Here is a 21,401-nt window from a genome sequence, read left to right as displayed (position 1 = left end):
CCATCGCTCAGGCGCTCGCTCCTATTGGGCCACGTCCTATGCCCGTTCCTCCTCCATCTGAGTCTGCTGCTCTTCCTCCAATGCTGGCTACAGTGGAGAGGCAAATCCACTAATTGGAGGGGAATCGGCAACCGCAGGAGCTGAGACTCCGTTACTGGGGCTCCTCTACCGGTGCTCTCGCCAGACCTTTGTGGCTGAGGTGCTTGAATACCTTACTAGCGAGGTAAGGAGTGAGGGTGCCTGGAACAAGTGGACCCTCTGTTCCTTAGCCGTGCCAAGCGCTTGCTTGCTGGTTGGTATTCAACTTCCCTGGGTTTTGGATTGAAATCAAGAGAATGGCTGCGCCTCAGGCTTTATCCTTCCCAATTCTCTGTTTCACCGAGAGTGGGGGGCGTTTAAAAAAAAAGGAACACCACCAAGAGATTTTCGCGGGTGGTTGGAGATAACACTTGTATTAGTGGTAGAATTTGACCTAAGCCCAGTTTGTAAGAAAGGATATACCAAACTGCGAAGCCCTACACACAAGACACTTATTTGTAAGGCTGTAATTGGTTGAGCATATGTGCACCACCTTATGTGTATTTAATGTTTCATTAAATCTTGTACTTTAAAGCACGTCGGGCAGGGCAGGTATTTGGCTGTCCTCACTCTCTTCTCTGACCCCTAGAGCCTCACCGAAATGTGCACACAGCCCTTAGGGAGTGCACATTTATTTTTTTCAGTTGTATTTGAGATGAGCACGCTTTTCTTAAATGTGGAAATTAATTCTCCTTTTCTTCTTTTCCAGAATTGACGCTGAGCCTTCCTTCACAGATGCTCTGTTGAAGAACCCGGCTGTGACACCCAGAACTTGTTTAAGGAACTTCTATTTGTTCCTTTCCCTACATTTCTTGTAGTGCCTAGGGAGAGAATGTAGTCAGGTATCTAGGCTTAGAAGATAAACCTACTGGCGAGAGGTCTAATAAACCAGGGAGAGGTCTATTTTTCTTCAAGAATAATGCAGTCTTAAGGTAGGAGAGAAATTGCTAGAAATAGAGAAATTTGCTTAAAATTTTAACACAGTTACACAAATATAATTTTGAAAAGTTATTCTAGATTAAGCTAAATCCCTTTGATACCATCTGCAACCTCTCTGTCCCCTCTGCAGATGTTTATCTGTTAACAGCGTAGTGTGAATCCTTCCAGTCATTTTCCTTTGCTTTAGTGTACATATCGAGGTCCGTCCAGAAGGTATCCAGCCATGTAAATAGAGAAATTTATTAAACAAGATACAAGAAACATTGTTCATAGGACAATGATGCCTCAGACCCCTTCAAAATAGACACCTTGAGACCTCACTAACGCTAATCACTAACATTGTATTGTCCTGAGTCTCACTGATGGTCTGATATCTCTTCCTTTTCAAAGGAGATTTTAGCTTTGGGAAAAGCCAGAAGTTGCAGGGTGCCAGATCTGGGCTGTAGGGGGGCCAAATTACCTCTACACCTGGGACACTCAGTCACCTGGTTGATCTAATGTTTTGCCAAAAAACTCTTCATATGCGATGCATGAGTTGGCGTGTTGTTGTGATGAAGCTACCAGTTGCCTTATAGCTAAGGACTTCTGAATCATCTGAATAGTTTCCACTGAAGAATGTTCAAGCTTAACACAGAATTTCATGTAGGTTCATTCCTCTAGTTGCTCAGTCATTTTGAATGCGATGGCCACACAGTACACATGCTCACTAAGGGTGTTTACCACCCCCACTAACTCATACAGTAAAGTCATTGTTCACCCATGTGCATTTCAGTCTACTCTCTGGTTGCCAGATTTCATTGATGTCATGCAAACCATTCTCATTATATTAACAATGGCTGGACTTTTCCCAGACATACCTCATATGGCTCCCTTTTTTTGATTGATTTTAGAACAGAAGAGAGAAACACTGATCTGTTGCTCCAACTGTTTATGCATTCATTGGTTTATTTTTGTATGTGCCCTGACCCAGGATGGAATCTGCAACCTCGGTGTATTGGGACGATGCTCTGACCAACTGAGGAACCTGGCCAGGGCCATATACATCTCTTGAAACATGTAAGTTATTGTCTTTTTATAAGTGATAAAATGTTAGATTAGATTTTTTGCAACTTGCCTGTTTTGGGGTGGGGTAACATATAAATCATGCAGTGTTTCCCATGTCTTTGTAAAGATTCACTTCATTGCTGTTTACAGCTGTAGAGCATTCTATAGTATGGGTACTATTTTGTTATAATGATAGACATGTAAGTTGTCATTTTGGTTCTATGGAGAAAGACTTTGTTTCTCAATCTACTTTTGTCTACCTTTGGCCATCTGTCCATTTTATTTATCTATTTATTTCCAGAAAGAGGGGAAGGGAGGTAGAAAGACAGGGAGGGAAATACCCATTTTTGCGAGAGAAACATTGATGAGTTGCCTCCCCTGCCCTCAACTAGGGACCCACTCACAACTCAGGCTTGTGCCTGACTTGAAATGGAACCAGCAACCTTTCTGTTTGCAGTCCACTGAGCCACACCAGCCAGGGCCAGCATACACATTTTAACATTTATGGAACCTCTGTCATATGCAAGTACTGTTTTAGGTGCTGGGGTTCCAGAGATGGGGATGACTTTGCCCTTTGAAGAAGTCAGTCTGTCTGGAAACAAATTCTGTATGTTAATGGTTTCATGCATTTATTTAAAACCTATTGGCCCTGGCTAGTGTAGCTCAGTGGACTGAGTGCGGGCCCGCGAACCAGAGGATCGTGGTTCGATTCCCAGTCAGGGCACATGCCTGGGTTGCAGGCCAGTTCCCGGCAGGGGACTCATGAGAGGCAACCATACATTGATATTTCTCTCCCTTTCTCCTTCTCTTCCCATCTAAAGATAAATAAATAAAATCTTTTTTTAAAAAAAGCTATTTAAATAAAAACCCATTGAATGACTGCAAATTGGGAGGCTATGAAAGTTAGTCTCCCTGTTCCAAAATGACCTCTCATCCTGGGATACTCTTGGTGGGAGCATAGTTTTGCTGCAGCTACAGCTTTGACTGTGTATCTGTCCCCGTGGGTGGTGCAGCAGGTGCAAGGGCTCCAGGCAGTCACCCGTTTTGTTCTCTGGCCAGAGAACAGTGTTTCACAAAAACAAGTTATAACAAAGGAGAAAATGTTATCCAGACTGGTGTGGTGAAGTGAGTTGGGCATTGTCCTGCAAACCAAAAAGTCATCTCTTCAGTTCCCCATCAGGACACACCCCTCGGTTGTGGGGTCAGGTCTCCAGTTGGAGGCCTGAGAGGTAACCAACAGATTGATGTTTCTATCCCTCTCTTCCTCCCTTCCCCTCTCTAAAACAGGTGTGACAAACTCATTGTCAACCAGGGGCCACATCAGCCTCTCGGTTGCCTTCAAAGGGCTGACTGTAATTTTAGAACTGTATAAATGTAACTACTACTTACAGTTGAGTGAGAGCTTGGCACTGCCGCCAGGTAGAAACAAGGTGCCACGGGCTGGATAAAGGTAAGGGCCCTAGCTGGTGTAGCTCAGTGGATTGAGCGTGGGCCTGTGAACCAGATGATAGTGGTTCGATTCCCAGTCAGGGCACATGCCTGGGTTGCAGGCCAGTTCCCAGCAGGGGACACACAAGAGGGAACCATACATTGATATTTCTCCCCTTCTCTCCTTCCCTTCCCCTCTAAAGATAAATAAAATCTTTAAAAAAATACATTATTTAAAAAAAAACAAGATGGAGGGCTGGATTCGGTCCTTAGGCCTTGTGTTTGCCATCTGTGCTTAAAAAAAATTAAATCTTGAAAAAAAAATTAGTTGTCACCCAGCAGCTTCATTCTTAGATTTATATCTAATGAATGTATACATTTGTTTACCAAAAGACTATAACATCTTTATTCATAATGGCCAGAATTTAATACTAACCTAGTGCCCACCAATAGCTGGACGGACAAATAAGTTGCATTAGATTGACACAATGGAATTCTATGTAGCAATAAAAATGAATGGTCTGCTATTACATTTGATAACTCAAATGAATCTCAGGAACCAAGAGTACACACTGTATGTTTTACTTAAGTTTAAAAACAGGCAAAACTAAGCTATAGTGACGGAAATTGGGATAGTGCTTACCTTTGTGGGTAGAAAAGGGCATAAAGCAGGCTTCTGGAGTTTTGGCAGTGCTCTGTTTACAGTGCTAGTTGCCATGGCTTTGTGAAAATTCAACAGCCTGTAGTATATTGGCTTTACTGTATGTATGTTATACTTCAATAAAAAATTTTATAAAGTATTTTGTTTCACCCTGGCGGGTATAGCTCAGTAGCTTGAGTGTGGGACTGTGAACTAAAGGATCACCAGTTTGGTTCCCATTCAGAGCACATGCCTGGGTTGCAGGTTAGGTCCCCAGTGCGGAGCATGTGGGAAGCAACCACACATTGATGTTTCTCTTTTCTTTTTCTTTCCCTTTCCCTCTCTCTAAAAATAATAAATAAAAATCTTTAAAAAAATATTTAGTATTTGTGATTTTGCTATAAAACTTAAGTTAGGGGAAAATTTCAAAAGAAATATGTGGTCATTGAAAAAAACTGGAAGAACATAGGGGAAAAAAGAAAACTTAAAAAACACCCAGAATTCCATTTTCTAGATTAAATCACTTTTAGCATTGTGATGTAATCAATTTACACACGTTCAACTTTCATAGAGATGATATTTTGTGACTTTTTCATTTAGTTTATTGCAAAAATTTTCCTTATCATATTTTCCTCTAGAGAATTTTCAGTAGCAATATTTATGGAATTGTAGCATAGAAAAGTACAATAATTTGCCAAATTGCTGTTTGACAGGTTCTTTTTGCTGTTATAAAATTGCAGAAAACACTTTTATTGATAACTTTATGCACATCAATCCCTTATAGCCTATTTAGGATAAATTTCTACAAGTGAAAATACAGGCTTAAATTAATTTTTTAGTCATTGCCAAATTGCCCTCCAGAAAGGTTTACCAATATGCACTCCCCAACAGCAGTGTGACAGCCCCTGTATCTTTTATAACACTAGAATGTTTTAAAACATTTTGAAAGTCTTGTTGTGAATTAGGATATGTGGTGGGGCATGAGGAGCAAAGGATTGGGAACATTTCCCAGCTTGCATTGAGACAGTGATTATTGTGTATCCAAAAGAGAAAGAAAACAAGACTTTAAGGTTCTTGAAAATTCACAGAAAAGCATTCAGACTTATGACAAGTTTACGGACTTCAGTATTCCAGAAGAAATTAAATTGAGCACCCAGAACACAGGGCTTTGGAGTTTGACAGGCATGAATTTGCCTAGGAACTCTACCACTTCCTACAGTTCCTTCCTATGTGACTCCAGGCAAGTTGTTTAGCCTTCCTGAGCCTCAGTTTCCACATCATTAATAGAGGTGTGCTGGTACATCTTCATGAGGTTGGTGTAAAAATTTTATAAAAAGGTAAAATGCTTAGCACAGTGCATGGGACACTAAGCACTAAACACACATTATTTAACATTGTTTTTGTCAGAGAAGTAAAACTCAAAGGTGATGTTGCAGTGTTAAAAGCATGTTAAATGCTTTGATAGGTTCATGGGAAATTTATGTCCTTTTTGTAGGCCAGGTTTTCACAATCAAAAACCAGCAAATTATTTCTCCTTTTTCACTGTAGCCTTGGATCCTTGGACTCTTAACACTATAAGACCCTTGAGTTCATTTTAGGTTGATCTTGCTCCTAAAGTGGAAAGTGCTGCTATCCTTTTGAGGCGCTAAGAGAAAAAACCCCAAGCCTTTCAGTATTTTAGAAAATGGTTTCTCTCCAGGGAGCTAAAAGAGAAAAAAAAGCATAGAAAATAAAAGTTTGCAGCTGGAACAAGAAGTGCTCCAATGGACTGTTGTACATCACAAAGGACCAATTCGCTGAAGGGAAAAAGAAGGGATTGCTAGGCAATTACTATTATTTTTATTTTTATTTTTTAAAAGATTTTATTTATTTATGTATCTTTAAAGAGAGGAAGGAGAAAGGGAGAGAAATATCAATGTATGGTTGCCTTTCATGCGTCCCCTGCTGGGAGTTGACCTGCAGGGAACTGGCCTGCAACCCAGGCATGTACCCTGACTGGGAATTGAACCTTGATCCTCTGGTTCTCAGGCCTGTGCTCAGTCCACTGAGCTACACCAGCCAGGGCCCAATTACTATTATTTTTTTAAAGATTTATTTATTTTTTGAGAGAGGAGAAGGGAATAAGAGAGGGAGAGAGACATTAATGTGTGGTTGCCTCTCACGTGGTTCCCACTGGGGATCTGGTCCACAACCCAGGCATGTGCCCTGACTGGGAATTGAACCAGCTACCCTGTGGTTTGCAGCCTGCACTCAATTACACCACCAGCCAGGGCTGCTAGGCAATTCTTGATTCTGAGTTGTGATCTTTAGTTTCAAGCTAAAGATTTAAATTGCTTCTATAGCTTTAGTCCCTTCAAATTTGAGAACTTAATATGCATAATTTTAAATGAATTTGTACACATAATAATTTTCTGTGTGGTTTGACTGCTTATCTTCTTCAGTATCCTGAAGTTCCTGGATTCAGACAAGTATAGCTAAAAGAAAAACCATGGTGTATGTTCTTAAAAGTACAGCCTAGCTTCACATCCGAGCTAACCAATTAAAGGTTAAGGAACTCCCTAGCTGGCGTAGCTCAGTGGATTGAGCACAGGCCTGCGAACCAGAGGATTGCGGTTCGATTCCCAGTCAGGGCACATGCCTGGGTTGCAGGCCAGTTCCCTGCAGGCCAACTCCCAGCAGGGAACGCACAAAAGGCAACCATACATTGATGTTTCTCTCCCTCTCTTCTTCCTCTCTAAAGATAGATAGATAAATAAATAAATAAATAAATAAATAAATAAATAGGTTAAGGAACTGAAGAACTTGTTTCATTTCCAAAGAACTTTGATGTTTTTGCTCAGAGTCACTTGAAATTCTCTGATACTCCACTTCTCATCAAAGACAATGACACTTTTGCAGATGGTCCCTATGAAGAGTCCACAAAAAAGTGAAAGCACTTTGTTAGATATACTTCACTACATGAAATTAAGGGCTGGCTACTGTCAGTCCATTTTATGTCTGCCCCTTCTAGTGGTGGTTGAACTCCCTAAAAGGCAAGAACCACATCTTGCTCATATTTATATTCTCAGCATTTAATACAATCTTGGCAATAGTGTGTTCTTAATACACATGTGTCAAAGGACGAAAGAAAGGAAGAGAGTAGGTGTGAAGAGATGTGAGACGTTTTGGCAGGTCAATTTCTACTTTTGTACCCTCATCAATGGGCACAGGCCTTACCAGGTTCACACATCAGAAGACGACTCTGGGTCCCTGCCACTGGACAGTATAGGGGACACCCAAGTCAACAACAAAGATGCCACATCTGTTTGGCTCTGTTCACATCTGTTTTCATATTGCTTTTAACATTCATAGTTTTAACAACTGACATACTATCTAAAAACTCTAATGAGTAGTACAGAATATGCTTAGCAGGTGAAAGTGGGTCCAATCTACTCCCCATTTGAGGTTTCTGCCTAAGGGCTGAGATCCTGAAACAGCTCCAATACCCGCGTGATAGAGAAAAGAACTCTAAGCTGGGATGGAAATTAGAAAATCTATATGGCTGGTGGTGGCCAATTTGTTCCCCTCATTTAGCTCTTTATATAAATGGACACTACCTTTCCTATCAACTAGATTGAAGAGAGGGGATAAGAGGAAAATCATCCACATTCATTCCTTCAATCAAATATGAAGCAACTACCAGGCTCTGTTGGGTCTGGTTCATGGTAACCAAGACAGGGCTCCTGTTCTCTAGGTGTGGGGGCGACTTTGCCCTCAAGTACCCCCACCCACCACGGATGAAAGTAAACACTACCAAGACATGATCTGCTTGGGGAGGAGAGGTGGCCAGTTTCTCAGAGGAAAAAAAGCCAGGAGCCCCTTCCTCCAGGGTCTTTTTTTTTTTTTTTAAGATTTTATTTATTTATTTTCAGAGGGGAAAGGAAGGAGAGAGAAACATCAATGTATGGTTGCCTCTGGTGCGTCCCCTCCTGGGAACTGGCCTGCAACCCAGGCACGCGCCCCGACTGGGAATCGAACCGCGACGGTGTGGAATCGAACTGCGACGGTGTGGTTCACAGGCCGGTGCTCAATCCACTGAGCCACACCAGCCAGGGCTCCTCCAGGGTCTTTTATTGGGTTGTAATACACAGGAATACAGGGCGGCAAGGATCAAACAGGTAGCATTTGAAAGAAATCTGAGGGCTTAGTCTGAATCAGAGTCTGTCAGGAAGGGGGTATGCAGAAACTTTGAGAGACATACTCATTTCCTGCTTGGACCCTTAACATATGAATGAAAGCACTCTTAGCAAAACAGGTTTCACAGGATTTTAAAGAATTCTTTCTTATGCCACATTTCCCCTGATCCACTCTAGCAAGGAAAGGAGCTGCACCCCCTCCCCATCAGGTTTTCAGGCTTAAGTGGATTAGAGCCAGGAAGTGCTTCTCCCAGAGGACATGGCGACTATTATGGGGGGTGGTGGTGTGAGGGTCCATCACTCCCTCTTTGTTACAGCTCCTCCCCCTCCCCTGAGTCCTTCCATGATGGCTTCCCAAGTGATTGTGTCTGGCTTAGGTTGCCCCTCTCTCTGTGAGTTACTCATCATTGACTGCCAACCATGCTTTGGGGGCAGGGAGGGGAAACTGAGGCAGCGTTTGCTACCAGAGACAAGCTTTGTCTCCTGTGGCTTACATTCTGGAGGTCACTCACTCATCCTTAGCCAAGAGGGGTAGTTACAATTCCTGAAACCAGGCACAGTGGTCCCCAACATCTAGGAACTCAGGCTGGTAGGAATAAAGAGTAAAATATTTCAAAACTAAAAAGCAGTGTGCGTGTGGGTGTGTGCACAGAAATAAACTTCACAAATACCATATGGCCACTTTTTTGCACATACTCTCAAAATGACTATGTCACTTCTGTACATAGCTCCTTGTGATACACAAACAACACACCTACAGTTTTCTATGTGGACAGTTGGTTTTGCCACAGTTGGGGATTGTGGGAGGCCAAAGAATAGCTTAGACACTTAACACTTGTTAAATCATTCAGCTCTCAGAACTGCCACATCTAGGCTTTTTGCTGTTTTGTGTTTATGTGCCATACCCTGCCACTATGGAAAGGGAGAGAGAGCCCAGGTTCTTGGGAGTTTCCCAGATTCTGGGGGGTGGTGGTGTGAGGGTCCATCACTCCCTCTTTGTTACAGCTCCTCCCCCTCCCCCGAGTATTTCCCAGATTATGGGGGGGGGTGGTGTGAGGGTCCATCACTCCCTCTTTGTTACAGCCCCTCTCCCTCCCCTCCCCCTCCTCCTCTGTTAGGAGCCACACATTCTAACAGAGACACACGAAAACAAATATAAGATACTGTGTTCACGTCTGTAACTGGAGGAAGACACAAACTTATAATTTTATTTTTCTCTCCTACACTGAAAAACCAGTTTCATACATAATGGTTCATTTATGCCTCAAAACAGTCCTGTGAGGTCACAATATAATTAACTAAGGCACAGCAGATTATAGTTCAAAGCGCGTGACAGGGCTCACCTTGATCCTTCAATGCCCCTACACTTTATAAAGGAGGAAACGTGTTCCAAGAGGTGAAGAGTCCTGCTTTTGAAACCCTTTTAGCCAGCTCAGTTTGACACCGCATATCTGCAGATTGCTTTGCAAGCGCTGGGCGGGAAGCCATGCGTCACGCGGCCCCGCCTACTCTCCCAGCAACAGGAAACGGTCACCCCAACTAGAGAACGCAGGTGCAACCAGGCTCAAGGAAGTTGTTGAGCCACGTGATCCTCAAGAATTTCTCACGTGACCATTAACTGGGAGGCTTGGGGCCTTCGGCGAAGATGGCGGCCTACCTTCAGTGGCGCCGCTTTGTTTTCTTCGACAAAGAGCTGGTTAAGGAACCTCTGGGCAATGATGGTCCAGCGCCCGGGGCCGCTGCTAACTCTGGATCCGCTGCTTCCAAGTTCCTTTGCCTCCCTCCCGGCATCACTGTCTGCGACTCAGGCCGAGGGAGCATAGTCTTTGGAGATATCCTTACTCTGAAACTGTCTCTTCCCTCTCCGCATCCCTGAAGAGATCCTGCTGGGATGGAATCTTTACGTCATAGGGGTTAGTGTTACGTGCCACTTTCTTTTAGATGGAGGCCCACTGGGTCAGAGGAGAGAAGGAAGTCCATTCTCCAACCTGTTGCCAACCACGTAATCTTGGACAGTTCATTTAACTTCTCTCCGCTTCGGTTTTCTTAGATAATAAAATACCAATTCGTAGTAAGTTTTTTTTTAAGATGAAAAGAAAGGATGCAAGCTGGCTTTAAAAGATGCATATATAAGGTGTCATTATCTCCCCTACCCAATATTGTGGGTGACAAGGTAAATGAAACCAGGAGTTTGCTGCTCGGCTTTTCATGTTGCTGCCTCTAAACTCTGGCCGTTTTTTTGTTTGTTTTTTTTTTTTTTTCATTTTTTACTCTTTTTAAGATATGGAGTCCCAGGAAATAATGTGTGGGAAAATCTGTGCAAAATTTAAAGAGCTGTATGTATGTTGTTATCTGGATTGTGGTCTAAATGTAAGTATCTCTCCTTGGAAAGGAGGCTCCTTGACTACTCTACACATATGGAAGGCCAGATCTGGTTCTTGCCCCGCTCCCTACAGCTTACGGGTTTCCAAGCCTACAAACTACGGGTGACACATCTGTACCAACTGAAGCAACACAATATTCTAGCATCTGTAGGTGAGGATGAACAGGGCATCAATCCCCTGGTGAGTACTTGAAAGGTAACAGGAAAGACCCAGAAGCCTGGGAACGTATATTTGTTGGAGGGTGACTAGCATTCACCCACCTGAGGTCTGCCCACAGGTGAAGATCTGGAATCTGGAGAAGAGAGATGGTGGCAATCCACTCTGTACTCGAATCTTCCCTGCCATTCCAGGAACGGAGCCGACCGTTGTGTCTTGTTTGACTGTCCATGAAAATCTCAACTTTATGGCCATTGGTAAGCAGAAAGAAGGCAAAGTACCCTGGCCGGTGTGGCAGGTGGACTGAGTGCCCTGCAAACTGAAAGGTCGCTGGTTTAATTCCTAGTCAGGGCTCATGCCTGGATTGTGGGCCAGGTTCTCTAGTTGGGGCATGTGAGGGATATCTGATTAATGTTTCCCTTGCACATTGATGTTTCTCTCCCTTTCTTTCTCCCTCCCTTTCCCTCTCTCTAAAAATTAATAAGTAATTAATAAATATAATCTTTTTTTAAGGAAAGGGAAAGCTAAAGCTCCAGGACTTTTTTCCCCATGGTCATTCACTTTTAGAGAGAAGGAGGGAAACATAAATGTGGGAGAGAGACATTAATTAGTAGCCTCTCCAACACCCCAGCTGGGGACCTGACGGACAACCCAGGCATGTGCCCTGACTGGCGATCAAACTGGCAACCCTTTGTTTCACAGGCTGGTGAAACCCAGGCTTTCTCAGTCTACTGAGCCACACCAGCCAGGGTAGCTCCAGGATTCTTTATAGAGTTTCTTTCTTTTTTTTTAAAGTTATTTATTTATTTATCTATTTATTCATAGAGAGAGAAAGGGAGAGAGAAAAAGAAGGAGAGACACATCTGTGTGTGGTTACCTCTCTTGCACTCCCTACTGGGGACCTGGCCTGCAACTCAGGATTGTGCCATAGACTGGTGATTGAACCAATGACCCTTTGGTTCACAGGCCAGCACTCAGTCCAGTGAGCCATACCAGCCAAGGCTAAAGATTTTCTTCAGAGTTGCTTCTTCAGCTTGTCTTCATTGGTTTCATGAGACCATTTAGAAAGAATTTATACTTCTTTTTTAAAGATTTAATTTATTTTTAGAGAGGGGAAGGGAAGGAGAAAGAGGGAAAGAATCATCATGATTGTGTATGATTGCCTCTCACATGTCCCCTACCAGGGACCTGGCCTGCAACCCGGGCATGTGTCCTGATTGGGAATTGAACCAACGACCCTTTGATTTGCAGGCCTACACTCAATCCACTGAGCCACACCAGCCTGGACTCATGAGACCACTTTTTCAGGGTTATTAAATTTGGAGTTAGAAAGGATTTAGTTTTGTTCTTTGAAAATGAGTCAGTGAGTACCTATTTTCATATTAACCATTGGAGAAGTTGCATATGAGGAGAAATCTTGTTACTTCTAATGAATACTTCAAGTGGCCATTTGCCATTTTGTGCTTCCTGATTTTCAGCTTCAATTAAGTGCTGTTTCCTGCTCTTGTATAGGCTTCACAGATGGCAGTGTTACATTGAACAAAGGAGACATCACTCGGGACCGGCATAGCAAAACCCAGATTTTGCACAAGGGCAACTATCCTGTTACTGGACTGGCCTTCCGCCAAGCAGGAAAGACCACTCATTTGTTTGTTGTGACAACAGAGAATGTTCAGGTATGATCAGGACCTCCACTCGTAGAGGTGAGCAAGAAAGGCTTTTTCTCCTTGGGGAGCTAGCTTAAGGAACTGGTAAAAGAGGTAGAGTTCTAACATTATTCATTGCGTAGCCTTGAATTATTTGCTCAGCTTAATATTTTATTTCTTCACTTAGGAGACTGGGAAGAGTTTGAGTTTGGAAAAGAATTGGACTTGTAGTAAAAGACCTGAATTTTTTCCTTAACTTGATCGATGACATTGGATAAGTTGCTTTACTTCTCTGGTTCTTGTTGCTCCTGTTAACAGCCTAATCTTTTTATAAAGTAGTTTAAGATCACTGTGTTTTTCTCACTTGCAGAATTCCTGTAGTAGTTAGTGTTAGTATGTGCAGAGGAGAGAAATGTGGTCCCTGCTTATGTATTTAGTAGATGGGTGGTGGTTAATGGAGAAGGCAAACAGCCAGGGAAAGTCTTAAGGTGCTAAGAATTAGAAAGAGTTAAGATGGAGATGGGAATACTCTTGGGAAGTCTTAGATACCACCTCCTCAGAGGGAGCCTGATAACCCTTTCTTACTTCTAGTCCTATATAGTTTCTGGAAAGGACTGCCCTCGTGTGGAGTTGGATACTCATGGTTGTGGCCTACGCTGCTCAGCCCTAAGTGACCCTTCTCAGGACCTACAGTTCATAGTGGCCGGGGATGAGTGTGTCTACTTGTACCAGCCTGATGAACGTGGGCCCTGCTTCGCCTTTGAGGGCCATAAACTCATTGCTCACTGGTTTAGAGGCTACCTTATCATTGTCTCCTGTGACCGGAAGGTTTCTCCCAAGTAAGAATTCCAAGAAAAGGGAAAGGGAGAGGGCTGGACTTGTTCCCCAGAATTAACCTGATTTTAAAACCCTAATGCCTGGATCCCATCAATCTTCTACTTTGGTTTTATGTAGATTTGGCTTACACATAGACTGAATTATAATGTTTTTACTGAAAAATGTGTTTTGCTACAGACATTTGTTGAGCAGCCCTGGTGCACTAGAACACTTCAGGCAATTTTGAACCTGGTATTGGTTTTTGTTTTTACTTTTTAGTCAAAATAGATTGGGGCAGAGGAACAAGGGATTAAGTAGTAGAGAAACTGGGAAATGCACGACCCAGTGTTTTTCTTCTGAGCCACCTGAAAGAGGTGGTGAGGTCTTCTGCATGATGGAAGTGGTCCCTGTCAGGTGTTAGCTTGTTTTCATTCAGTACTAAGCACAATGTCCTTCAGTTCACCAGGCACTGATTATTTGTTAGATGAATGGATGTTTGAATTCATCCATTAATTTTTTTAATCTGTTGCCTGTGTTAGTTATAGAATCTTACAGGGTAAGGTCAGGTTTGTATGTTCTCTTCCTACAATTGCCAGCACAATGCTGCATATTATGGGCTGAGCTACTAGAGGAACCAGCAGGTGATTTGTTGTGGGTGGAATGGGTAGCTCCAAAGTTGTCATCAGAAAAGAAATAAAGGGGAAGCTGAGGCAGAGGGTCGTACAAATATCTGGTGCTTTTTCTTTCCCATACAGGTCAGAGTTTACCAGCGGGGACCCACAGAGCTCTGACAAGCAGATTCTCAATATCTATGACTTGTGTAACAAGTTCATAGCCTATAGTGCTGTCTTTGAGGATATAGTGGACGTGCTTGCTGAGTGGGGCTCCCTGTATGTGCTGACGCGGGATGGGCGGGTCCACGCACTGCAAGAGAAGGACACACAGACCAAACTGGAGGCAAGGCCACCAGGTTCCCAGAGTTGGCCATATGCACCCAGACAGAGCTATAGGAACAGGCTCCCCAAGTCACCTTGGCCAGAGTATATCCTTCCCTTTGGGTCATAGCCCTACTCAGCCCCCTTAGAGTAGAGTTACAAGGTAAATGGTCTGGGATGAAGCCTTAGAGGGAAGTAACTGCTGGGAGCCAGAGCCCACTTTCAGGGTCCACTCTGTCTGCAGGGAACCCTAGGAGGTAAGGTGATACTGAGAGGTCTCACCCTGTCTAGGATATAGTAAGATTGAAACTTTAGGACTGTCTGGCATGTTGTGGGTTCATTTTGGGAAGGTGTCTCCTCAGGACTGCATCTACCAATTTTCTAATCTCTTTCTTTCCAGATGCTGTTTAAGAAAAACCTATTCGAGATGGCAATTAACCTGGCCAAGAGCCAGCACCTGGACAGTGATGGATTGGCCCACATCTTCATGCAGTATGGGGACCATCTGTACAGCAAGGGCAACCATGATGGGGCTGTCCAGCAGTATATCAGGTTAGTCTAGAAGTGCTTGAGGATGTAGCTATTAATGCAGAGACACCCAGCCAGGGAGGCTAAAACCTGTGCTTGGGGAAGGGAGTCACCAGCAATTGTCCTTTTTTTCTGTAGAAACTATGATGGCTTGAGTGAGAAGACAGTATACCTTATTGGAAAGGGAATGTTCAGGGTCAAATATTAATGACCAGTAAGCAGTTGAGCTGATGAATACCCATTATTTTAAACTATAGTTTGACCCTTGTTATTCATTTTGACCTAATACTTCCACATTTTCTTTCATTAGTGTTAATTCTGTGAATTTTAGGAATTTTTCTAGCTTTATTCCCCAACTCGCTACAATTCCTGTTTTAAGCCAACTTTAAGAACCAGTTTTCTGGTCCTGGCCACGTAGGCTAGTTGGTTAGAGTGTCATCCTGATATGCCAAGGTTGTGGGTTTTGATCCCTAGTCAGGACACATACAAGAATCAACCAGTGAATGCATGAATGAGTGGAACAACAAATCGATGTGTCTCTCTATCTAAAAATCAATAAAGAAAAATTAAAAAAAGGAAAAGAACCAGCTCTCTAGAGGCTTGCTACTCATGTGGTCTACAGTCTAATACCATCAATATTACCTGGGACTTTGTTAGAAGTGCAGATTCTCAGGCCTCACCCCATACCTGCTGAAACAGAATTGATATTTTAAGAACTGCAGATGATCCCTATGCACACGACAGTTTGAAAAGTACACTAATCCAGATGTTTCTTTACGTACATGTCTCCCTAGAACCATCGGGAAGTTGGAGCCATCATATGTGATCCGCAAATTTCTGGATGCCCAGCGTATCCACAACCTGACCGCCTACCTGCAGACTCTGCATCGGCAGTCCCTGGCCAATGCTGACCACACCACCCTCCTGCTCAACTGCTACACCAAGCTCAAGGATAGCTTGAAGCTGGAGGAGTTCATCAAGGTGCAGGGTGGTGGTGATGGTCGTAGTGTTGGTGGGGTATTCCTTGAGGCAGCTTCACCAGGGCTTGTCCTTCAGCAGTATGCAGGAAAAAGCTGACCCTATTTAGGAATCTGGACCCTCTGGTCTATAAACTAGAAAGAAAAATAGCCTGTCTCACTAGTTCTCTCCCATCTCCCGTCTTGTTTTATGATGACACAACTTCCCATGGTATCCAAGCCCAGGTAAGTAGCATTAGGGTAGCCCTTTGTCCTCAGAGGAGTCCCTCTAAATAGTAGAAGGAAGGAATAGTAGGAACAGAGGAAGACTTTGGCTCTTAGAAACTTTCTGAGAGTCAAGATAACATAATATTTTAAAAGTGTGAGCTTTATTATTATCTTAACAATGTGCTTTTAGAATCGGCTGCATGTTTTCTCTCCCTTCCCTAACCACAACCTCTCTGAGTGATTTTGTCTAATGTTCCATGGCAGACAAAGAGTGAGAGTGAGGTCCACTTTGATGTAGAGACAGCCATCAGGGTCCTCCGGCAGGCTGGCTACTATTCTCAAGCCCTCTATTTGGCTGAGGACCATGCACATCATGAGTGGTACTTGAAGATCCAGCTAGAGGACATCAAGGTAGAGGAGACTCTTGACTCAGAGTTCTGTTCTTTTTCTAGGACATCCTGGAATGATAACAGTGATTCCTGATGGGTGAGACAGCAACATGCACTTTTACTCTTCTCTTTACCTCTCTACAGAACTATCAGGAAGCCCTTAGGTACATTGGCAAGCTGCCTTTTGAGCAGGCAGAAAGCAATATGAAACGCTATGGCAAGATCCTCATGCACCATATTCCAGAGCAGATGACCCAGTTGCTGAAGGGACTTTGTACCAACTATCAGCCCAGCCCTGAAGGCCAACGTGACAGGGAGGCTTCGGTTTGCAGGGTGAGGCCTCTGGGAAAATGCCCGCTTGACACCAGGGATCACCGTAGGGGCCTCGTGGATACCAAGCCCTCTCCCTTGGCCTTTTCTCTCCTCCCTTGCCATCTTAGGCCAACTCAGAGGAGTTTATCCCCATCTTTGCCAACAATCCACGAGAGCTGAAAGCTTTCCTAGAGCACATGAGTACAGTGCAGCCCAACTCACCACAGGGCATCTATGACACGCTTCTTGAGTTACGACTACAGAACTGGGCCCATGAGAAGGATTCACAGGTGAGGCCTGGCAAAAGCTGCAGGAGGTGCTGGAGAAAAGGCAGTTCTTCCATCTCTTGTGGTTGTTTTTTGCTGCCTTCTGTAGACCAATAACACCTCACTGTTGATGGCTCAATGTCCTCAATGAAGAGGAAATTGGACTGAGAGGAAGATATAGTTCACTTGCCTTGTCCAAAGAGGTCTTGTGACTGTCTTCTTTTTCTCTCCAGCAGTTCTACTCTCCTCCTTCCCTAGGTCAAAGAGAAGCTTCACGAAGAGGCTATCTCCCTTCTGAAGAGTGGCCACTTCTGTGATGTCTTTGACAAGGCCCTGGTCCTATGCCAGATGCATGACTTCCAGGATGGGGTCCTTTACCTCTATGAGCAGGGGAAGCTGTAAGGGTTTGGGGAAATTCAGGGAAGGGGGAAGGATCCAAGTAATTTTCCAACAGCAGCCACTGAGGTGTGCTTTGCCTTGGCATTAGGTATCAGCAGATTATGCACTACCACATGCAGCATGAGCAGTACCGGCAGGTGATCGCTGTGTGTGAGTGCCATGGGGAGCAGGAACCCTCCCTGTGGGAGCAGGCACTCAGCTACTTTGCCCGCAAGGAGGAGGACTGCAAGGAGTATGTGGCAGCTGTGCTCAAGCATATTGAGAACAAGAACCTCATGCCACCCCTTTTAGGTACTTGGAAGGACAGGGTGGGTGGGCAGGTGTCAGCTGCTAAAAATCAGGGGCTCTGGGGTAGGAGCTCTTGAACTTTGTCTAGAGGGCACTGCTTGGTTCATTGTTTTGTTTCCTCCTGGACCCCAATCTCAGTGGTGCAGACCCTGGCCCACAACTCCACAGCCACCCTGTCTGTCATCCGGGACTACCTGGTCCAAAAACTGCAGAAACAGAGCCAGCAGATTGCACAGGATGAGCTCCGGGTACGGCGGTACCGAGAGGAAACCACCCGCATCCGCCAGGAGATTCTGGAGCTCAAGACGAGGTACTTGGCATCTTGTTAAGTGGAGGTATCCAGGGGATAACCTTGTTCTTTACACTGTGTCATTAAATAATTTCAAAGACAAAAGATGGAGTGTGTTTGAGCATTTTCTGCTTGAAGATCTGTTTTAATGGAGAAACTCCAAAGAAAGGTTTATTATATAGATCGTTATTTATTAGGCTTTGGAGGGTATTATCTAGGACAGGCACTTTACTTTCTGTATATGCCTGTATTTTATATTTTCCAAACACACATCTAAGTTGTATGGTTACAGGACATTCAGAGGCTAAAATTTTGCTCGTATGTATGGCAAAATACGAGAAAATTTACACGTATGTATGGTAGATGTTAATGCCTACCCTTAAGTCTTTTTTTTTAAGATTTTATTTATTTATTTTTAAAGATTTTATTTTTTATTTATTTATCTTTAGAGGGGAGGGGAGGGGAAGGAAAGGAGAGAAGGAGAGAAATATCAATGTGTGGTTGCCTTTCGTGAGTCCCCTGCTGGGAACTGGCCTGCAACCCAGGCATGTGCCCTGACTGGGAATCGAACCGCGATTGTGTGGTTCACAGGCCCGTGCTCAATCCACGGACCTACACCAGTCAGGGCCCTACTCTTAAGCCCTTAACATTGTAAAGTATTTATTAGAGAACAATAATTTCACAAACATTTACTGAGCCCCTGTTATATCCCAGGCACTGTTAACAACACAAAGAGTCCTGCCTTTATGGAGCTTACATTATAGAGGTAGAGACAGAGAGTAAATGTGTTAAATAAGTAAAATATAGTATATTAGATGGTGGTAAGTTCTAAGGAGAAAATTAATTGAGGAAGGGGTGTAGGGTGAGGAGTGTATATGAGAGAGAATTTATAAGGTATTCGGGAAGGCCTCTGAAAGAGTCATATCTGAGTGAAAACCTGAAAGACAATTTTATGGCACTTGTGAAAACTGAAATAGAACCATATTCCCCTGGGTTAATAGGACTTTCTGGGAGCATACTGAGACTCACTGTAAGCCCCGTGGTGTTGTATTCTTCTGACCTTTTTTAGGTTGTAAGAAGAGCAGGGCCTTGGATCTCTCCTTAATGACTCCAGCTGCCTTCTCTCTTCACTTGGCTATTGGCCCTGCCCTCACTGTTTGCCACTTCTTTCTGGTCTCCCTTGCCTGTAGTCCAAAGATTTTCCAGAAGACCAAGTGCAGCATCTGTAACAGTGCGTTGGAGTTGCCCTCAGTCCACTTTCTCTGTGGACATTCCTTCCACCAACACTGCTTTGAGAGTTACTCAGAAAGTGATGCTGACTGCCCCACCTGCCTCCCTGAAAACCGGAAGGTCATGGATATGATCCGGATCCAGGAACAGAAACGAGACCTCCATGATCAGTTCCAGCACCAGGTGGGGAAGAGTAGGGTGGATGAGTACCCACTCACAGGGAGTCAGGGGAGCACTGTAGGGCTTTTCTCTTCCCCTCATTTGAGGAAACTAGCGCTTCAGTTCTAATTCCTACTTCTCTCCTCTTTCCCTGCAGCTCAAGTGCTCCAATGACAGCTTCTCTGTGATTGCTGACTACTTTGGTCGAGGTGTTTTCAACAAATTGACTCTGCTGACCGACCCTCCCATGGCCAGGCTGACTGGAAGTCTGGAGTCTGGGCTGCAGCGGGACCTGCTTGTGCATTCCAGGAGGGGCACTTAAGCAGCTCGTGGAGGGGGTGTGAAGCATTTAGGCAGGAGACAGATTCTGATGGGGAGCCTTGAGCCTAAGTCTACTGTCTGCATAATGAGTAGGCTGGTGTCTTCCTGTATTCAGTATCAGATGATAGGATAAAAGGGCCTGTATTAAAATATTGCAGCATTAGGAACTCGGGAATCAGGCAGACATGTGCAGGACTCCACTCTGATTTGATGCCATAGTTTTCAGGACTAAAGGAGATTTTTTTCCTGCCTTCTCTTTGGCCAGTTCACTGTTTCTCCTGTTGACTTTTTGAACAGTGTACATTATTCAAGACTAGTGGGGGAGGGCACCTCAGTAACCTCTGAGTATGGACAATAGCTGCTTTATCCTCTAACCAGGAGTACCACCCTGTGGTTGGGTCCTTGCTCCCAGAGTCTATAAATAAAATTATATGATTTTAGGGTTGTTAAATTTACTCTGGGGACCCGCCGATGATTCTTAACTGTAGAGTGTACTTCTCTCCCTCTGCATGCATCCCTGAGAGCTCCACTTCCCTTGCAGAGCTCCTTAAAGGTCATGTTGGTATCTGTATATGTGTGTATATATCTTCACTCCAGAGAGAGAGAGGTGGGAATGGGGGGAGAGAGAAACATAGTCACCCCTGATCAGGGACTGAACCCACAGCCTGGGTATATGCCCTGACTGGGAATCAAACCAGTGACCTCTTGGTTTACAGTATGATGCTCCAACCATCTGAGGCACACTGGCCAGGCAAGATTGATTTGACTTCATTCCAGTAATGGGTGGGACCTGTAGCATCTAATAGAGTTCAATGTAGTGAAGAACCTCTTTAAAAGACCTAATGCCTGAGCTCCAAGAGCATTTTGGCCTGAGGCCCCCAAATAGCTCCTGCTCTTTAGTCAGGTCTATACTATGGCTCTTGGATGAAGCATTTAGGCAGGAGACAGATTCTGATGGGGAGCTTTGAGCCTAAGTCTACTGTCTGCATAATGAGTAGGCTGGTGTCTTCCTGTATTCAGTATCAGATGATAGGATAAAGGGGCCTGTATTAAAACATTGTTTTCCCTCTTTCAAGTTGTCTGCTGAAATTTATGTTGCCAGTGTTTGCATGTAATTTGGGTTTACACTGCCTGTCAGAAATCACTCCTATGGGGTTGTTTAATTGAGGGAAACAACTTGGACATTGTGGTTTATGGTAGTTAAAAGTAGCTAAAGTGGCTAAAATTTTGGGTCAGCTGACCTGCGTTTGAATCCTAGTTTGACTTAGAAATACTGTTAATTTCTCAGAACCTTAGTTTCCTTCACTGTACATTAGGAATTATAACACCTTTGTTTTATGGCTACTATGAAGGCCTATGACACAAAGGGGTGCTTGTCCAGTTCTTTGTATCGTGATTAGCACATGGGTGCTCATTATAGGTGCTTACCGTATTTTTCAGACTATAAGATGCACCTAGGTTTTAGAGGAGGAAAATAGGAAAAAAATGTTTGAAGCAAAAAATGTAAAATATTTAATAACATAATATTTCACCAGTGTAAATGTAAACAACTCAACAGCAGCATTAACAACCATTATCCCTCCCAAATTGGGGGGGGGCAGTGTCTTATAGTCCAAAATATATGGTAGTAACAGTGGGTAAAGCACTTTTTCTAATAAGTCCTTTTTCCATATGTTTGGCACTCCCACGTCACAGTTACTTGTATTCAGGCATCTATAATCTCTGAACCTCATTTAAAAATAGAAAATTTGCTTACTCCAGGGTCATAGCAGAGCTGTTTGAACAGAGCAAAGGA

At 43.8% G+C, this 21,401-nt stretch overlaps 1 protein-coding gene across 6 annotated transcripts; it reads left to right on the top strand.

Annotated features, from left to right (window-relative positions):
• Positions 1-59: 59 nt before the first annotated feature.
• On the top strand, positions 60-20,681 carry VPS11 (VPS11 core subunit of CORVET and HOPS complexes). Of its 6 annotated transcripts, XM_037067567.1 has the most exons (18): positions 60-223; positions 788-1,010; positions 1,988-2,073; positions 10,697-10,868; positions 10,966-11,101; positions 12,357-12,520; positions 13,082-13,329; positions 14,062-14,263; positions 14,642-14,793; positions 15,564-15,750; positions 16,218-16,364; positions 16,487-16,675; positions 16,783-16,944; positions 17,179-17,318; positions 17,408-17,610; positions 17,746-17,917; positions 19,087-19,309; positions 19,443-20,681. In XM_037067567.1, coding segments are annotated over exons 3-18 (2,664 nt in total). In that variant the 5' UTR covers positions 60-223; positions 788-1,010; positions 1,988-2,071; the 3' UTR covers positions 19,608-20,681. The 6 variants fall into 6 exon arrangements, with proteins under 6 accessions (XP_036923462.1, XP_036923461.1, XP_036923458.1 ...); XM_037067563.1 differs by lacking the exons at positions 60-223; positions 788-1,010; positions 1,988-2,073 and adding an exon at positions 9,912-10,136 and having other exon boundaries at positions 10,720-10,868; positions 19,443-19,633; positions 19,762-20,681; XM_037067565.1 differs by lacking the exons at positions 60-223; positions 788-1,010; positions 1,988-2,073 and adding an exon at positions 9,912-10,136 and having other exon boundaries at positions 10,720-10,868; positions 19,443-19,648; positions 19,762-20,681.
• Positions 20,682-21,401: the final 720 nt, after the last annotated feature.

This window comes from Sturnira hondurensis, unplaced genomic scaffold, assembly GCF_014824575.4.
Source record: "Sturnira hondurensis isolate 20B ecotype Veracruz unplaced genomic scaffold, ASM1482457v3 Scaffold0017284, whole genome shotgun sequence".
NCBI lineage: Eukaryota > Metazoa > Chordata > Mammalia > Chiroptera > Phyllostomidae > Sturnira > Sturnira hondurensis.
This window is presented reverse-complemented; position numbering and strand designations above follow the sequence as displayed.